Here is a 19,619-nt window from a genome sequence, read left to right as displayed (position 1 = left end):
ATTAAAAAGTAGTGGTTAATGCAACCACAGGTCTCACAAATGCATCATTTCCTTTCAAAATATGACTCACATTTTTTTGCATCCAGTTTCATTGTCTGAAAAGTATGTCAGCCACACCTCAAGTTCTCACGCAAAACCACAACCAGCCTTGTTTTTGAGAAGTTGAATACAATTCAAATTTTAGTTAAGCAAGTTTGTAGAAAATTTTCACTTTTGGGAAAGAACCATCTGAATACATTGGTTGCTCAAGCCCTGAAAGTCAAAAACGAAACTCTTAAATTTGGAAATGACAAAAAAAAAAAAAAAAAAGCACAACCTGAAAATGCATATAATGGTCTTCAGCTATACAACCACACAAATGACAGGCATATGTCCACATACACACCCCCACAAACGAGACAGGTGTAAGAATACAGCTTTAGTGATGTCAAAGCAAATAAAAGACCTACACACAAGCTGCAGTTCTTTTCAAAGCAGGAGTTACAGATGCAACATAGTTGTGCAGTTAGGTGAATGCTAATCCCTTAAGTCTGAGCTAAGTATATTGGAGAAGTCATTTCATTGTTCCTTGATTGGCAAACTAGTCATACACACAGTGGAGTTGCAATACAGTGGGTAAATACATTTGCACAAACAACACATCATAGGGTCAATGTTGGTCATTCTTTCTTAGTTTCCTCCTGCTCCTGTTTGACTTCCTCATAGGTAGCATCTTCCCCTTTTTCATCCCCGTCGTCCGTCTTGGAGTTGGGGACCCAGAGCCCCGAGTCTATGCACCTCTTCATGTGGGCCTTTGCCTCCTAAATTGTGTGAAAAAAAAAAATCACTTCATCATCAATTAACTGAACTAAAATAGGAAAAAAATACACATGTGAATCAGATAACTATACATATCAGGTCACTGTATTACTCAAAACAGTCTGCTGTCCATTCACACACACACACACAAAAAGAAAATGTAGTCTTTAACAAAGTAACCTACCGTTGGATCCATTTTGCTAATCACATCCTGTAACATTTGGATGTCTTTATCATCAAAGCATTTCTGCATCTCCTGCAATTAAAGAGAAAAACCAAAGTGAGACATTTTAAATAACAGGAAGAGATAAAAGAAGAACGTTGAGGCTTCTTGAAAATGAACTTACGGCTGGTAGGGACTCATAAACATCAACAGGATCCAGCCCTCCGGGTCCCAAGCGCTTTTGTCGCTCCTCTTCCTCATACTCCTTCATGGCCTTTTCTATGCGGATCTTCGCCCTGCCACGAACCCGGTCCTTAAATGACTCCAGCTCGTCATTGAAAGCGTCCTGGTACTGCTGATCTGATGTCTGTGGGGACACATGGTTGGTGTGTGAGTGGCTACGCTCGAACGTTTAATTGAACATATCAATTGGTGTTTGTTTTCATGTTATTTTGAACAGGGGGATGGGAAAAGAAAAGATTAAATTCTCTCGTCCTTGGAGTGTGAGTATGCTTTATGAAGGCATGTGTACATTCCGCATTTTAATGAGGAACACAAAGTTACCTTCAATAACTCAAAATTTTATTAGATGATGAAGCATAATTATAGAGCTGCAATAATTAGTTGATTAATTGATTGGTTAATCAACAGAAAATAAATCGCCAGCTATTTGGATAATTGATTAAGCATTTTGGGTTATTTTCTAAGAAAAAAACAAAACAAATTTTCTCTCATTCTACCTTCTTAAATGGGAATAGTTTCTGGTTTCTTTAGTCTTCTATGAGAGTAAACTGAATATCTCTGGGTTGTAGACTGTTGATCAGGACAAAACAAGACATTTGAGGTTGCACTTTGGGCTTTGTGCAACAGTGTTTGACATTCTTCACCATTTTCTGACATTTTATATACCAAACTAGACTAATCTATTAATCGAGGAAATAATCGTTATAGTTGCAGTCCTACATCCAAACACAAAGTCACCTTAATCTTGGCAAAGAATTGACGAAAGCATCCGCGGGGGTCCACTTTGAGGCTTTTTGCCAACTCCAGAATGAACTGCATGACGATGGTCTGATGAGCCACTTGCTCCATCAGTGCGTGTTTCTACAAAAAGAGGAAGCATTTTTTCAATAATGTGCAGATTTTAAAGGTCACGATGTCTGTGTGAAGAAAACAGTTTGTGGCAAATAAAGAATAAAACAAATCCCAGAGTTATAGCCCATAAACTGACTTTAGTATATTTAAATATTAAAATGCATGCAAAGTATGGACTACTTTCAGTGCCTTTAAAAGAAAGTGAAGAAGAAATTCTGTTATATAGTATTTACCTCCTCAACTTCAAGGTCAATACACATGATGACCAGGTAGTTGGCAGTCTCTTCACATACTAGATGAGGGTTGTCAGAGAGGTACTTCTGGCTGTCATCCCAGCGTCGCAACATACCTGCAGTAAAACAGCAATTAAAGATCATCAATACTTTCAACTACTAATATCCTGTAGCAGTAAAGAACAATGGTGAATGGATGTCGATTATTCTTACCAAAATGTTTGATCTGCTTCTCATATTTTTCCACAAAGGTTTTATGCTTTTGCTCCTTCTCTTCTTCGGTCTCTTCAGCACTGTCAGGTTTGACATTAACAATGCTCTATGGATGACACAAAGTAGCAGAAAATAATCCTTAGAAACTATGGCCATGAAACAATAGATAAAGTCATATCAGACATCACTGGAAATTTGGGGTAGAAGTATTAACTAATGTGTATCAGAAAATTGGACGAGGAGTGAGAGATGTGTCCAACATTACAAAACCACAGGTTTGAACCAAAGAAAAATCAATATGAGCTGTCAAGAACCATCTCAGGGTTATCTGTTTTCAGTAATCCACTTCTGAAAATGAACAAAAATATCCCACATGGAAGACAAAACATGCAGCAGTTACATAAAACAGACCAGTGGCACTGCTAACCTTGCCACGAATCAGCTATAGGCGAACAACAGAGCGACTAAAGCTACTTCCAAAGCACACTTGCCCTAACACCTTCTGATCAGAGGCCATGATTGAAGCAGTAAACTATTTAAAGACAGGCGTCCATGTAGTGTTATTAAAAGTTTCAGATTTGGTTGAATAATACAGAGCCTGGACAACCACATCATATTAAATCACCTATAAATCGCAGCATATTGCATATTTGAAAATATATCTGTTGTTTTTGTTTTTTTACCTTATTACAGACCATGTATTTAAGCATTTGAGAGGGCTAGCTAGACACTCCTGCTGGGAATGGTATATCCTGCTTTGAGAATGTGTACCTTGCAAGGTATCACTTGCTAAACCTTTACAATCATTAGGGTCCGCCGAAGAAAATGTATGCCAAAAAGTATGACTTTTAAGGATAAGTCTGGCCTCATATTTTCATTATTAGCAACAAACTTCATGAAACATGCCAAAAACCAACACTATATCTATCTCTGTGATAAGTATTGACTTGGTAGCCAAAGCTTGATTATAGTTGATTCCTCTGGGACACAGAACGGAGACATATTGTTGCATCTGGGCTGCCAGTGAAGTTTATTCATCTCAGGGGTGTACACACAAAATTGTCTCCCTGAGCACACTTAGTGACGTCTGCTCTACAAAAAGCTACTCTCCAGAGATCAAGAAACATGGCAGTGTTGTAAACTGGCCATATTCCTCATAATGAAGAAATATGTTGGCTCATTTATATGGCAGAAAGGCACAGACTACATCAGACTCTTCCTACGCAGATGATACTTGTTACCAGGATAAATTCATTGTTGATTGGTCTCTTTGGGGACTATAAAACTATAAAATAATGTCACTGTCACCATTTAACAATTAATTTGCCTGTTAATACCGTGTTATTACAATCTTCTAAGTATGTGGCTTCAATACTGTGAATCAGTAGGAGGTAGGGGTTGAATGATGAATTGTGTGTGTGTGTGGTTGGGGAGGAGGGGAGTGTGGAGTGTATCACTATGGGGTACCCATTCAGAAACAAGCTGTATGTCATGTTTTGATGTGTATGTGTGCCAACAAGACAACATCAGACTCCCAGAATTTGCTGTGGCTTCTAGCAGAACCCTACATCTGCCTCACCTTACTGAACCCATCCTTGCTGAGCGTGTCCACGTTCCATGGCATCTTTTTCTCTTCCCGGCGGTGCTTCTCCAACTTCTTCTCCCACTCCCGTTCCTCCTTTTTCAGTTTCTTCTCCTCAGCCTGGGTTTTGCTCAGCTCTGCTTTGGCATCATCCGTTGTTGAGATGCTCAGCTCTTGTAGTTTCTTCTGTGTCTCAGCCAGCTTACGCCGGCATTCACTGAGTCCCTTGCTTAAATCAAGAGTCATTTTTTGAAATTCTTCCATTCGCTCCACACGTGCCTGAGGTGAAAATATTATAAAACCAGTCACAATCTACAAGTACTTCATGTCCACCATAGTCTTTAACTTTTAATGCACCTCTGCTACTTGCTTTCTCACGTCTAACTACAAAAAGTGTATACTTCCTAATCGTGCCTAGCCTACTTTAACATGACCGTCTGCAACTTCATATAGCACTAAAGTGAGCACATGATACACTTAATGTTATGTTAATGTCAACTACAAACATCTTTATGTCACGTATGTTAATACTGTACCTGGTGTCTCCATCTGAAGAGGCTGGGGGTGTCGATGTTTGGGTGGGTATCATCTTCATCGTCTGACACCTCAATGTGGTCCCACACGCTGTAGTCTATTCTGGACATTATGCCAGCAACAACCTAACGCAAACAGCGTTAGCTTGGGTTATGACTCGGCTAAGTTAGTGGGCTAAACGAGGCTAACCCGAGTGTTTAATCAAAAAGCATATAACAGAAGGACGCTGCACTGAAATGTGTGTTTATATTCAATGCTGCGGCCGGCTGCGTTTTGCCAAGAGTAACTTAAATAGATTTTTCTGGAGTGAGCTAGCGTCAGACTGCTACAAGCTTCTAGAAAGAACTGCTGCAAATTTCCGTTAGACGTCAGCACGTCGGGACGTCACTCCGTCACATGGACGTACGACGCCGGAAGGCGGAGGAGCTTTTTTATTTTGTATTTTTTAACTCCCTTCTTCTTGATTGGCACAAAGGAGCAAATGCAATTTACTTATACGACAAAATAACCATTCAAGTATAATTCCTATAATTTAGAGAGTCCAAGCTAGGGGAATTTTAATAGATGTAAAGATTAAAAAACAAACAAACTATTAACAGTTCTCACGGCCTTAAAAAAAAATAAATAAATAATTTTTTTTTAAAAATAGCCTGAGTGTAACCTACTTTTTGACCTTCTTCATGAAGTAAATTTGCATTTATGAATATGAAATTCAACCAATAAAATTAGAAAGATGAGAAGAAAACTAAAAGATTAGTAATATACCGTTGAGAATTCAAATTTGTATTATCTTTTAGGATATCAAATAGTACATGTATCAATACATGTTTCATTATATTACATTCAATTATATGTTTCAAAATATCCATATTCATCATTGTGGCTGTTGATAAAAGCACAAAAATTGTTCTGAAAAAGTCTCACAAAAGGGCAGTGCCAAAATAAATGAACAGAAATCTCAGGGGAATTACAACAAAATGTACAATTTATATCAATGTCTTTTCTGAATTTCTAAAAACATATCTCAGGTGGGAAAAATCTATGCTTGAAAAAAATGCCTTAGTTTTATTAGTGATCAGACACTGATAAGGTAAGAGCTGGGCCAGTTCTTATGAATGGATTGAAACATTGTTTTACTGCACCGGATGATGTTGATGGTGTTAATGTGATGGTGGTGACACTCAAGGTTCAGTCATTTCATTTTCAGTTCGGTTTCAGTTCATTTTCTTCATTTCCTGTCGCTGAACATGTGTTTTTTGTAACATGCATGTTTGAGCCCTGCAAACAAAAGCTGGAATATTTTTACTCTCTACATCATGTATCGCCTATACAGACATCTATAAATGACGGTCATTTTAAATGTATCACTAAATGAGTTTCTCATATAAGGTTAACTAATGCCTTTCAGTGATTTGATCTTTGTATATAAAAATAGGTCTATTAACTGCATCCTGCATCAGAGGCGCCTAATGATGCCAACCTATTTGAAAGATAGACAGTTAAAACAGCATTTTTTCTATATTTATACTTAGTGATCGTGAAAATCAACTGTGTTTTAACATTTGATAGTAAAGATCCAAACCTGTTTTCAGTTATTCTAATCAGCCAAAACAATCTAGATCTCCTGGGTGAGTTTACTGTGGGTGGGCAGGGCCTTTAGCAAGTCACATCTGCAATTTGACTGTGTTGGTAGCTCAGCGCTGACATGCATAAACATGTGTGCCTCATACTTGATAACAAGACATGCATGCAGTGACACAAAAAGCTGAATAATTCTGTCAAACTCCCTTTTAACAAATACTTCATTTGAAAGGACAGACAGCTAAAACAGCAGACTTTCTATATTTATACTTGGTGATCACATAGTGAAAATCAAATGTGTATTTACATTTGATACTAAAGGTATGTGCGTGGCCTTCAGCAAGTCACATCTGCAGTTTGACTGTGTGTGTAGCTCAGCGCTGACATGCACAAACAAGTGTGCCTCATACTTGATAACAAGGCTTGAAACAACAACTACTTTATAATAAATACTTCATTTGTCAGCTCATCATGTTAAACTTTTTGTTGTGACTGTGTAAGAGAGTTGTGCCATTTTCACTCATCAAACACAGGTAGAACTAATAACCTTATCATGGACTTCACTTCAAATAGGTGGGTTATAATGTCATTAATAATACCTGTCTTTCCTGCAGTGACATGCAAAAACTGACATGCCTGCCATGACAGACAGTTAAACAATCTGATATATTTTTAAGGCTTTTTAGAACATCAAATTCTCCCAATTTTATTTTGTTTATGATTGGTTTGCCGAATTTATTGCTTAATTTTTGTAATAAATGTCCAAGCATAACCATACCCAATTCAAACTTAGTATCAGGAAAGTTTAAAACCTAAGTGACAAAATTTCAAATTTGGATTGAAACTAATTTCTAATACTTTTTAGATGATTGCTATTATATACATAAGACCCTAAATTACGTAGTTACAAGGCTATTGTGGATTTGGGTTTCCAGTGGCTTTAAAGATCCTCTCCAGACATGTTTTAAGATGTATGTAAAATATTCTACTTTGAATAATAATTTATGTCTGATAGTTTTTCCACAAAAAAATTAATCAAATTATCATGTTAAAATCCTTCAAATAGCATCTGCTTTTCCCTCCCTCATTAAAAATCCCAGAATCTATAAATATGCAAATATATTTCATCTCAAAAGTTTAACTGCTGGACACAAGATGTTTCCCACTTCACTGTAAAGTCAATTCTCAGTGTTTGTGCACTGGAGGCTTCAAGTTTCCACATCACACTTATGTAAGTTGAATATTGGACCAGTATTGGCTTCCAACCTCTCACATCTCTTAAAATTGGATTTTCAGTGAGCACAGAGCAACTTTCCACTTTCAGCAGATGAATATGAAAACAGCTTTCTGGTGTCAAACTCTGCACATACATCATTCTGCACGGTTGAAGCTCAAACATCCCATTGAAGGAACAAGAAGAAAAACATCATTTTGAGTGGAGGGGGACTTTAAACAATAAATTCCAGTTGTTTGTTCAGCCTTATACACACAATGTTAGATAATTATTACAACATTTACACAGTATTTCCTTCTGACATTGTCCCCGTCATGCAAGAGGCTATGTTTTGCTTGTGTTCTCCGTGGGTTTTGAGTCCTTAAAGCCGGAGCAGCAGATGGAGTTGGCAGCATGCGTCTCACAGCACCGTCTCATCTCTCTGATCACATCCTCACACATGCTCTCCACGTATTTGTTAGCTGCAGGAAGGGGACGAAGTTAACAAAAAAATAAAATAATGTGGGTGTTGCTTTAAAATCTTTATAATGACATTGAAGTGTGCTGTACCTTGTAAACACTTCTGAATTGCACACGCTTGCTTTTGACACGGGTCTTTCTTTGGCATGCCTGAAAGAAAGCAGACAATAATGTTCAGAAGCCGCTATAATGGGCGCTGGACTAATGCAGAATAGGTAAAGCATCAAATGACACAAAACTGACAGCCACCTTTGTCGTTTGAGGGTAGCTAGTTGTAGGAAGAAAGTATGGTAGCCGCTAATGCTACTTCCTCCTGTTAGGCAATGTTTTGATCACGTGACGTGTAGCGAGCCAATGGAATCTCTGGAAAAGTGCAACAGCGACACCCAGTGGTATCAAAGTCAAATAATATGGTACAAACTCCATTAATACTGGGAAGAAATTAATGGCACAAAAAGTTGCTTTGAACCAGAAGTTTTTAACGTGTAATCCAAGCTTTAATATAAACATTATGATAAATTGTTCTACATTATTATGTGACCAAAATGTTAGCGTTGCATGGTTTTTTAAAATATACTTTGTCACTTGAAAAACAGTGTCAAGTGTCATATACCATAATAACTGTAATAGAAATAAAAATGTTACATATAACAATGTTTTAAATTCAACTTTTATTCATAAAGATAAGCAAATTAAGAAACAGTTCATATTTACAGTAATGGCCTTAATTAATTAAATTTACCACATACATTAATGATAATGTAGTCATTATCGCTATATAAAGAGTAGCTACACATTTGTAATGTTACACAATGTGATTTCATTAATATGGAAAACAAGTCTAGCAAAAGACAATATAAATTAGATTTCTCAAAACAGAATATCACACGAACAACATCCACTATATCGTAAACCAACACTCTACCTCATCTCAGAATCCATTCATGTTAAAATACTGACAAATTAAAATGATATTTACCAAAAAAAGTTTATTCAGGTGTTTTTCTTTGAGATCTAGTGTGTGCTGATAACAAGACCCTTATAAATATCTGTTGAGTCATGAATGCACTCATTTTCATTCCTTCTCCAAAGATGCAACAGTAAAATCCCCGTAGTTGCATTCTCCTGGTATCTGATCCCGTCTCAGGATCGCTTGTTTCAAACCCCTAAGTAAAAGTAAAAGAAGATGCTGGTTAGGACGCGGTGTATCAAGACAACTTGCACATTTGCACTTCAGAGTTTCCTCTTACCTTTGGTCTTGGCCTTGACAATGAACTGCTTGCTCTTCTTCTCCAGCGTATTGGAGGCGGTGCAGGTGTAGGTCCCTGGGAGCAGTGAGGAGGAGGTAAGAACAGCTTCATCCTCCATCCTCTCCTGCATGGGATGGGAGGACTGCCAGCTGTATACAGGTGTGGGATTTCCTGTGGCGGTGCAGTTTAAAGTAATTTCACTACCCACTGTAAGGTCCACTATTTCTGGTTCAGGACTGAGGAACGTTGGGGGAACTGGAGAAAAGATCACAAAGATTAGATGTACCATCACTCTGCAAACACATGAGAGCCTGTTTTAAGATAGGAATAGCTTCATGAGTTCAACATTCATGACTCACAGTACACAGAGGCATTAAGAGGCTCCGAGGTCACAGTGGGAGGTGGTTGTGGTCCCTCTGGTCCGAGCTCCAGCTCTGCTACACACCTGTACTGTGCTCCATTGTCAGCTTTGGTTGGCGTGATCAGGAGGATAGAAGACACTTGGACAGGCGAGGAAGATGTAAGGTCAGAGAAGGAGTGGTTATAAACCTCGGTCTGCCCTCTGTACCACCTCAGGGTGAGGTACTGCACAGGAGCAATATTCTGAACCTCACAGAGCAGCTGGTACTCTTTTCCTTCCGCCATGGGGCCAGTGTGGTTCACAGGCCTGATGGAGACGCTGTCTGGGGTTTCTAAATGAATAATACACAAAGGTCATGTCATTCAAACAGGGTCATGCCACTCGTCTATCTCTACACTATGCAGGAGTTGACTCACTGTAGAGGACAAGGTTGAGTTTCTCCTCACACTGTCGTGGAGCTGTGAAGAACACCCCATAGCAGATGGGCTCCTCTATCCAATCAATGAGACTGTCTACTTTCCACTGGACAGACAGTTCCTGCTGAGTGTGTGCAGCACTGATGGCCGACTCCCAGCCCAGAACACGTACTGGGCGAGCGGCTTCGCAGCTGACTGACACCGGCTCCCCAAAGCCCACCACAACCCTGGAGGGCTTGAGGATTAAGGAGCAACCATCACCTGACACTGAGACAAACAGCTGCAATCATCATCATCATTATCATCATAGCTGGTGTCATCACCACCACCTTCCACTGCTAGCACCATCATGTTTATTGTAGCATGCTATTTGTGCCTATTATGTAACCCTGTTAAAACATAGCAAATAGTAAATCAAGAATAGGCCTAATGTTTATAAAATACATCTGTGTACAACAGTGAATTTAGAGCTTTCTGCTAATTATTTATTTAGTGAAGATTTACTTAGTAGGCCTGACTCATCTATACAGAATTTCACCTTGTTTATTTTAGCTGTAACACATAAAGTCCAACTTGCAAACGTGCATACAAAGTGTGTTTTTGTTGTTTACCGTTAACTAACCGGTAGTCCCGTTATGATTTTAGGTGCAGATATAGTGCAGCCACTTAAACACAAATAGGCCTATTTTAGGCTACATGGCTCCAGAATAAATACCAAATAATTCAGAATGATCAAATTATGCGAGGACTGTCTTTTAAAGAGACAATAACTTATTGCACTGATGGTCGTAATATTATCATCGACTGGATGTCACGTTTTCCTTCCGTTTCCATTTATCACTGCACAACTATTTCATAAGACAATTACTGTACCAAACGTCATCTATAACTCCAACAAGTGAGGAAAAAACACGCTGCCTCCAACGTCTTACCTGAGTAAAACATGCAAAGCGTCAGAATCCACTTCAGAAACTTGTCTCCCATGTTATTTTTTGCAGAGAGCCGTCGATTAAGGAGCCAGGGAAAGAAAATTCCAACTTGAACAAGCTTGGCAACTCTGCAGGGAACTATGTTGGAACAAAAGGGCCCCCTTCATCCCAGCTGACTTTGGGGGTGGGGGTAAAAGGGAAAGAGGGAAATTTAACAGGTGGTAGGCCTCTGAAAAAAAAGAGACAGCCCAGTCCTTTGTAGTTCAGTGAGCCTTTGGCCATTTTTTGGCAGGAAATCATGGCCTACAAATACCACAGCAAACAGAAATAATGAAGACAGGCAACACTACACAGTACTAGTATCCGCTTTATTGTTATCTAAGCAGAGCAAAATGTGGTTGACACAAGGGATAGTTGGCACTTTTGAAGTATCGCACTAGTACATCTTCAATATATTCATAATAATTACAAAACACTACAATTTATAGCAAGTTCAAATCATAATACTTCTGTAGCCCAAACTTCTTCTTTTTTAAACTGACAGAATAACCTTTGAACATGGAGATAAACCACATAATTATTTATTATGCTGTCAAGTGTTCGATGTTTTCATTGCACTCTAAAGTCCATCCTGAAGCGTAGCCATCATATGCTGTAAAACCACTGATGATGATTTGCCTCTTATTTGATTGTCAAATCATGACAGGCTGTGAACAAAAGTTTGTTTTCACTTCTGCTTGCATACTTGTCTCCTATTGCTTCTGAACTCCATGTTTTGTACAATCCCAGCAGGCAGGAGTATTGGTGTTGTGCAGCTTGTAGCTTGCAGGACTCACACTGTGACCAGAATGCTACACAGCATATCAGCTCTGACCACAACTGCAGTGCAAGCGAGCAAATAATCAGTTGGTTTTTTTTTTTTTTTTTCTTTTTTGGTGTATTCATGGAGAACACAGCTGGGAATCTCAATGTACAGATTACATGCTCACTTCAGTTTGAATATGCTACTCCTTCTTCAAGTTCTCCAGAGAAATATGTTCAGCTTATGCGTCTATAATAAAACTTTTCTTTTTTTAAACTCCATGACAAATTGAGTAACCTCTGCCAGGTTGTTATAGCAACACAGTCAGAGCATAAACAAACAGTGCTTTCTGGTAAGACCTTTGGTGTCAGCGACAGGGACTGAACATAAAGAACACGGTTTCAGGAAAAAAAAAAAAATTGTTTTATACTAGTGACTGGAGGAAGGATAGCAAATACTCTCCTTTAGATTCACTTGGTTCACTGCTAATTAGTATGGCGGTCCCAGAACTGTATAATGTAAGCCAGATTGAATGAGGGAAAGAGAGGTGCAAGGGGTTGACAAAAGATGGCAGGGAAACATAGTAGTGAAAGACACTGGTTTGACTTTGCCTCAATCAGTATTCTGACAGAGAAGTTGGCTTAATTTAACAACTCATGTATATGCTCAAGCTGCACATGCACACAATAGAGTAACATTTTAAGTTAAATTCCGCGTAAAACTTCTCTCACACAAACGTTCCCTTCTTCAATCAATTCAACTTTCACAACAACAAAAACATACTGATGGAAATCACCTATTGGTGGCTCATAGCCAGGTAATTTCAATAAAACACCTGAATGTCTATATCTAAAATTGCAGGCACATCACAGAGTGGTCAGTCTTTTCAGTGCAAAAAATAATTAAACATCCCAGAAACTGTACCAATGCGCATAAAAATCTTAAATCTAAAACAATTCTACACAGCTAGAAATGAGCATAAGTTTTCCCAAGTACATCTACCAAAAATGATAATCACACAAACACCTAAACAGAAATACATTATAGTTCAGAACACTCTCAAGTATTTACTATACCTGTATTATTGAGTGTCTGGTAAGCATGCGGTAAAAAATGAGCACCATTTACCTGAGTGGATGAAAACATGAGAAGGAGAAAATCAATTTTTACCTTTAAATTTGTTTTTGTGTGGGGTTAGAGCTCTTGTGTTGCTTATAGAAAGAAAAAAAGGATAAGTAACAAGGAAATAATGCAAGCAATAAGACAACAATGGCTGTTAAAGCAGTACAGTCAAGAAATACCCACTAATATATTTCCTATGACTTATCATCAGACATTTTCAGTAATAAAAAACAGACCTTTTTCCAGAGGAGGGCAGCTACTGACCAAAAAGGCATTTGCAAAGCATTAGTGTTTTATTTTGGCCCCTTGGAAGCAGAAGAACTCTACAACAAGCTGACAAACCCAGTGTCCTGACCTGTTGTGGCCTTCTAAAACCTATTATGGCTAATGTGTCCAATACACATACTCCTTTCATATCTGATTTAGTCTCCACCATGCAGTCTAAGATCTATACCAACTCCTTACAAATATAGGCTATGTGGGCCTTTTCCATGTTTAAATTTCATCACCATTTAGTCGCTAACTGTGTCTTGTATTTGGTGTCGGTGCGCAGTGGGTTTATCAGAGCCTTGTTTGTCTGAAACAGCTGCCTGCTGCTGCTGCAGAGCACTTCAGATTGAACCATACATTAAACACGCAGACAATAAAACCAAAACAATGACCTAAAAGAAGCTAAAAAGCTCAGTAGAGAGTAGTGTGTTAATACTCTGGATACAACAATGACACATTCACTCAGTGTGTTTACATGCACTTGCGTAACTGGGTTACAGCTGGCTTTCAAGTATAAGTAATTGGAGTAGAGGATTAAAGAAACCCGACTTCCCCTAGCTAGATTTTATCCTTGAGAAAGCCAATTTCTTGACCATATATGTGTGTAACCAAGTTTCTAAGCTGCTTTTAATATGTGTGAACTGTGCATGGGCATGAGAAAGAGTTCAGGGAAGTATCACTGTGACGACAGCGCAGTAGGATCAAAGGAGAGACAGCTACACGCACAGATGCATCCTCCTATTCAAAGTAATTTTATCCCAAACTGACATGAACACAAGTAGCCTCTGAACTCCACGAGTCAATTTCCTCTGATGAACATTTGACTATTTGTGAAATGCAGACACATTCACGCTGTCAAGGAAAGCTGTCTGTCCTCTGCTTCGACACATACAATACCAGTGAAAAAGCTTGGACACACTTTTTCATTCAAGGGAATGGGAGAGTGTGCTTTTGACTGGTACTGTACACCAAAGGCGAAAGTCAGGAAATAAGGTTGGTGTAATGGAGAAATCGAATTACTGACCTGCTGCATGTATAAATGCATTACAGTAACCAGGTTACTTCAGTGCATGTAAACAAATTCTCCCATTATCTGCATATCCTGGTTTCTTGAGTGCGTGTTACCATAATGTTTGTTAATTGAACAATACGGATTAGTTGAGATTTAAAGACAGCTGATAGGATCGTGCATTCTAAAGTGACAGTGGACAAACATGAGCAGCAACCCACAAGCTGAGCATGCGGAACAGACCATAATTTATCGTGCTTCTCCAAGCACAAAAAAACATTTAAAAAAAAGGTACCATTTCATTGCAAAGCCATGCAAAATTGAATTAAAAAAAAAAAGAAAAAAAAAGAGTTCCTCATATAGCTCCTGACGAGGTAGGCTGTCCTCTGATATAGCTGCCTTTGCAGAAGGAAAATGTGCCGTCCTGTGTCACGAAAAAATACCCGCCAAGGAAGAGCAGGGCTGCCAGGGTCAGAAATACTCCGATCATGGCTGCAAGGGTCGTGTAATTCCCTGTGGGAGATGGGAGTTTATGTTATTGTCTCTCTGAGCTCACCTATGCAGACGTTGCAACAGGAGAGTTTCTCTGTTTGTGATAAACCATACATCCCAAAATAAAAATGAAAACAAAGAACACAGCTATTAAAATCCCAGCAGTGGTCCCAGGTTGACCTGCTGGAGAACAACAGCATGGAGGAATTATAGAATGATTAACAATGCAAGACAATGACGGAGTAGAACAAGCTGAGAAACTTAATGACTTTAGTAACTATATCTTACTTTCAGCTCCGGTGACAGTGAAATATTTGGTTTTGGTGCCCTGGGTATTAGACACTGTGCAGTTGTAGGTCCCTGGGTAGGAGATGGTCAAAGTGGGTTGATTCTCATCTTGATTCTTATTCTCCTCTTGAATGACATGTGAGAGTTGCCAACTGTAAGACGGCATGGGGTTTCCTGTAGCGGTGCAATTTAAACTTATTCTGCCACCAGCTATAAGTGTCACATTCTCTTTTTCAGGTTTGACGAAGGCTGGTGGGTCTGAGGATATAAATGAAATTAAAATACAGACAGAGACAGAAAAACAAAGGTGATTAAAATACAATCAGGGAAAGGCAAAACAATTTACAATTTCATTTAGCTGACGCTTTTATCCAAAGTGACGTGCATCTGAGAGCAAGGAACACAAGCAAGGATCTAGTCAGGTTAGTAGTCGAGACAAAACACACCCAATATTCTCTCAGTCCTAATACTATGATTGTTATAAGAAGAGGCCATTAAAAACTCACAGAGTACAGTCACATCATGTGACTTTGATCGCAACACAAGATTAGGTCCCGCTGGCCCAAGGTTTAGCCATGCTTCACACCGGATGTGACTTCCATTATCACCTCTATGGGCCGTCAGATTGAGGACAGATGACAGATTGACTGGAGATAGATTTGACTCCTTGTCAAATGACTCATTTCTTAATATCTCATTTCCTTTGAACCAATACACAGACAGGTTCCTTGCTGGTGCAACATTAGCAATGTCACACTGCATGCGATAATTTTTGCCCTCCACCATGTGGCCCGTTTTACTTGGCGGAGTCATAGACACACTGTCTGCCTTTCCTGTAAAAAAATAAAAAAGAGAAGACAAGTGCCAAAGTGTTTAACAAAACCTACGACAAGTCCTGACATTTGTGGTATCGAATGATCAAAAACTACAAGTGGCCGGTTTTGCAACTTTAGATTAAGTAAAAGGTTACTTACTGTAAACGGTGACTGATAGGGATTCTAAACACTGGTCCCCAGAATTGAAATTGATGTAGCACTTTGGCTCTAGTTCCCAGGCTTTCAAGGACTTTATTTGTAGGGGAAGAAAAGAGACCCCCTGTGTCAGAGGAACGCCTTCATATGGTGACTCCCAGCCCATTCCTTCTATCTGGTTCGATGGTGAGCTGCAGTTGACTGAGATGGGGTCTCCATATCTCACCACAACTCTAGGAGGAATTATCTCAATTGGACAGGAGGCACTCACAGGCTTTCCTATAAGTACACATAGTACAGATTATATAGCTTCCAGTGCAAGCAGGCATATATAAAGCAGTGTTTTACACAGCGTTATTGCATTGTCTGGATGTTGATCCAGCTGTGGCTCATAGCAGGTGAACAGGTTACAGAGTGGTCACCAGTTAATGAAGTATCTCCCCTGATGTCCCAGACGGAATGATATGAAACAGACTTGGAACACTGTAAATACACGTGTTTTAATTATAAAAAAGCATTTGCACTAATATGTGGTAGGGCTGCAACTAACTAATTATTTTCTCGATTAATCAATTAGTTGTTTGGTCCATTAAATGTCAGAAAATGGTGAAAAATGTCTATCACTTGTCCCAGAGCCCAAGGTGATGTTTTCAAATGTCTTGTTTTGTCCATAACAGTCCACAATCAAAAGATATTCAATTTACTGTCATAGAAGACTAAAGAAACAAGAAAATATTCACATTTGAGAAGCCGGAATCAGTTAATTTGGACATTTTTTATTTAAAAAATGACTCAAAACAATCTATCAAAATAGTTGGTGATTTATTTAATAGTTGGTGATTATTCATTGCCAGTGGTGTAAAGTACATTTAATCAACAACTGTACTTAAGTACAGTTTTAGGTGCTTGTACTTTAGTTGAGTATTTCCATTTGATGTTACTTTATACTTCCACTCCACTACATTTCAGAGGGAAATATTATACTCTCTACTCTACTACATTTATTTGACAGCTTTAGTTACTTTTCAGATGAACATTTGAAACAATGGATAATATAACAAGCTTTTAAAATACAACTCATTGTTAAAGATGAAACCAGTGGTTTCCTAACTTTTCTGCCTGTTGACGTCTTACAAAAAGCAGTGTGTAGTCGAGGTCACCTTTCAGATGTCTGAGTTGTTAACAGCTCCACCAAATAGTGATTTTTCCCTCTAAACTTATTCTTTTCTCTACTCTCTTAATCATCTCATGACTCCCCAGATTTATCTGGTGACCCTTTCGAGGGGCCCCACCCTATGTTGGAAACCACTAGACTAAACTAACAAACTGTATGTAAAGTAGTTCAAACTAGCTCCACCTCCAGCAGCTACAACATGCTGTTAACACAGTGATGCTTCAGTATTAGTAATCTAAAGATCTCATATATAAAACCATATCAGCCAGAGGGACCAGAAAATACTTCCACTTTCATAATTTAACCACATCATGCTGACAAAAGATACTTAAGTAGGATTTTTCATGCAGGACTTTTACTTGTAATGGAGTATTTTTACATTTTTGTATTGGTACTTTTACTTAAGTAAAGGATCTGAATACTTCTTCCACCACTGTTCATTGCAACTGTAATATGGGGTCCCCTGGGTGCAATCTTTAATTCTGGGTGTGTCCCCAAGCTATATTTTATTAATGTGAAAACAAGACGTTTTCACATTAATAAAGTATAACATTCATTAAAAAGAAACTTGCATAATAAATATCAAATTATGGTGAAAAAACTACATTAAAACTAATTGACTACAAATCCAGTTCTTGTGTTCCGCGTACCTTTTGTTAAAAAATATGGGATAATGACCTACTGAAGCGAGTGAAAGTTAGGTAAACAAACACCAAGTTGCCCTAACAGGAGAAAGTGAACGGTGCCATGCGGTTGTTAAACTGTGATCCTCGAATGTAAAAGCAGATTACGATAATTAAATAATGGGCGTAGGCCGGACCGACATCGACGCTTTACGTTTAGGCGAACATGACACAATAATGTCACTGAATAAAAAGTTAACGAACAGAAAACAGATTTACCTGCACACGCAATTAAGCCAGCGAATATGAAGAACAGCATGGTGATATTGACAAAAAAGTAAACCAGGAACACTTTCACGGCTAAAAGAAAACTAGAAACTTTCCGGCTGAACAAAGATTATTTCCGAGTATTTCCTTACGCGGATACGTGTCGTCTTTCCTTTAACACCTGGTGACTGATCATAAAAAGTCCCGAAAACAAACTGTGCCAGCCTCGTGCTGCGTTAACGTGCGTCTCGTAAACTCCTGCTGCACTACTCTGAAGCACATCTGGTCGGAGTGGCGTGTCAGGACAGTTTTTGGGGCAACCAAGACGGGGGCTGGCCTTGAGGAAAGATGGCTTGAATAACTTATTTGTCATTTTGAGAAACGCTTACCCGCCGAGAGAAGATACCAGTCTCATGTAAGTTAGCTGGATACCTGGTTAGCTTTAGCTTAGCACAAAGACAGGAAACAGGGAGCGTCCAGTTGCCAGGCAACCAGCGGAAACTAGAAAGTGTACTGTGGTTTTCTCATGGATGTATAATATGAGCTGGATAGGGCGCTGCTGCTCAGCCTTGCAGCCAATTTTTCCCAGTGGCCATTCGCGATGTAGCAGCGAAAAATCCCCCTGCGGCCCAAAAAGGATTTTCCCCATAGACCACCATTGTAAAACAGACGTCTGTAAAACTGTTGACAGGACACCTCAAACTGCAAACAATGTCAATTATGACTCTTTCTATTATGAACTTTTGATTCATGGAGGTTTTATATTTGTAAAACTTTCCTCAAACCGAGAAAAGCGATTTGTGACGTCATCACAATGTAAATTATATGGGCGGAGCGGGAGCTCGCGGGCGGGGCCAGCGGGGGAAACACTACTGCGCATGTTCAGTGGGCCGCACAACGCGTAAGCAAACCTGGAAGCTAGAAACTTGTTTTGGCGTATGCGCCAAGCGAGCAATTCCTATAGGACTGAATGGGCGCCGTTTTTAGTCCGGTATCCAGCTCTTATAATACATCCATGGATTTTCTCAATTAAATTTCAGCAATAAAGCGAATTAGAGTTTTCACCGTCATGCAAATACATTAATTTTACAGCCAGAAGATGATACATGTTACACATAATATGTTTATACAATTTATGTCTGATCCACACCCCAGTCTTGATGATTACAGCATCATAAAACTCCCACTCACCCAAGTCGAAACTTTATGAGCAACTGGATTATTTCCGACAGCAGCTGAAAGCAGCATTATTTATACTTCACTTGCCAAACCTGCTGGTTCCTGGTTACAGTTACCAAAACAAACTTCCGAGGACTAACAAAACACAATGATCTTGGCGCCTTTTGTTTAGTATTTGGAACAGTTTTCAAGATTCCCACATGTCTCAGCAACATTAAACCCGACTCTGCAGGACAGAATAGGACAAAGAGAATCTCAGTATCTGACCTCCACTATCCCAGTTTAGACTGGTATGTTGGACCCCCTGTCATATCCCCCTTGTACAGTATTATTAATGACAACATCAACTTATGCATGTCAGACATATTCAGGACTGTAAGGTTTCCTGATCTAATTCTCACCATTATTTCAGCTACAGCCACATACTCAGAGTATTTTTGTGAATTATTAAATTGAAGCCCAACTTAAAGCCACAGGTAAAGCATGTTTTCTTATAAAGTCCTTAAATGATATATTTTTCCCTTTTTGTTGATATGTTTAACCCTATTGGAGTGCACAATCAATAACAAAGCAA

General features: G+C 38.9%; 3 protein-coding genes across 9 annotated transcripts; all 3 read right to left on the bottom strand.

Annotated features, from left to right (window-relative positions):
• Positions 1 to 405: 405 nt before the first annotated feature.
• LOC121884961 (hsp90 co-chaperone Cdc37) lies at positions 406 to 5,007 on the bottom strand. The gene is made up of 8 exons (XM_042394090.1): positions 4,621 to 5,007; positions 4,082 to 4,363; positions 2,503 to 2,608; positions 2,290 to 2,405; positions 1,943 to 2,065; positions 1,146 to 1,328; positions 983 to 1,054; positions 406 to 800 (listed from the first exon to the last, which is right to left on the bottom strand). Exons 1-8 carry the CDS (start codon positions 4,726 to 4,728, stop codon positions 660 to 662), a joined length of 1,131 nt encoding a protein of 376 aa, XP_042250024.1. The 5' UTR covers positions 4,729 to 5,007; the 3' UTR covers positions 406 to 659.
• Positions 5,008 to 7,625: 2,618 nt separating this feature from the next.
• On the bottom strand, positions 7,626 to 8,251 carry cmc4 (C-x(9)-C motif containing 4 homolog (S. cerevisiae)). The gene is made up of 3 exons (XM_042393508.1): positions 8,142 to 8,251; positions 7,983 to 8,042; positions 7,626 to 7,894 (listed from the first exon to the last, which is right to left on the bottom strand). The coding sequence occupies exons 2-3, from the start codon at positions 8,038 to 8,040 to the stop codon at positions 7,758 to 7,760; spliced, it is 195 nt and encodes a 64-aa protein (XP_042249442.1). The 5' UTR covers positions 8,041 to 8,042; positions 8,142 to 8,251; the 3' UTR covers positions 7,626 to 7,757.
• Positions 8,252 to 8,544: 293 nt separating this feature from the next.
• LOC121883820 (hemicentin-2-like) lies at positions 8,545 to 19,144 on the bottom strand. Of its 7 annotated transcripts, none has more exons than XM_042392258.1 (9): positions 19,058 to 19,144; positions 15,806 to 16,081; positions 15,338 to 15,664; positions 14,832 to 15,089; positions 10,852 to 14,564; positions 9,920 to 10,186; positions 9,502 to 9,834; positions 9,143 to 9,397; positions 8,545 to 9,058 (listed from the first exon to the last, which is right to left on the bottom strand). In XM_042392258.1, the coding sequence occupies exons 5-9, from the start codon at positions 10,901 to 10,903 to the stop codon at positions 9,051 to 9,053; spliced, it is 915 nt and encodes a 304-aa protein (XP_042248192.1). In that variant the 5' UTR covers positions 10,904 to 14,564; positions 14,832 to 15,089; positions 15,338 to 15,664; positions 15,806 to 16,081; positions 19,058 to 19,144; the 3' UTR covers positions 8,545 to 9,050. The 7 variants fall into 7 exon arrangements, with proteins under 7 accessions (XP_042248192.1, XP_042248191.1, XP_042248193.1 ...); XM_042392257.1 differs by lacking the exon at positions 19,058 to 19,144 and adding an exon at positions 18,256 to 18,415; XM_042392259.1 differs by lacking the exon at positions 19,058 to 19,144 and adding an exon at positions 18,019 to 18,089.
• Positions 19,145 to 19,619: the final 475 nt, after the last annotated feature.

The sequence above is a fragment of the Thunnus maccoyii genome, chromosome 18, assembly GCF_910596095.1.
Source record: "Thunnus maccoyii chromosome 18, fThuMac1.1, whole genome shotgun sequence".
In the NCBI taxonomy this organism is placed as follows: Eukaryota; Metazoa; Chordata; class Actinopteri; order Scombriformes; family Scombridae; genus Thunnus; species Thunnus maccoyii.
The sequence above is the reverse complement of the archived record's forward strand: the minus strand, read 5'-3'. Positions and strand labels throughout refer to the sequence as shown.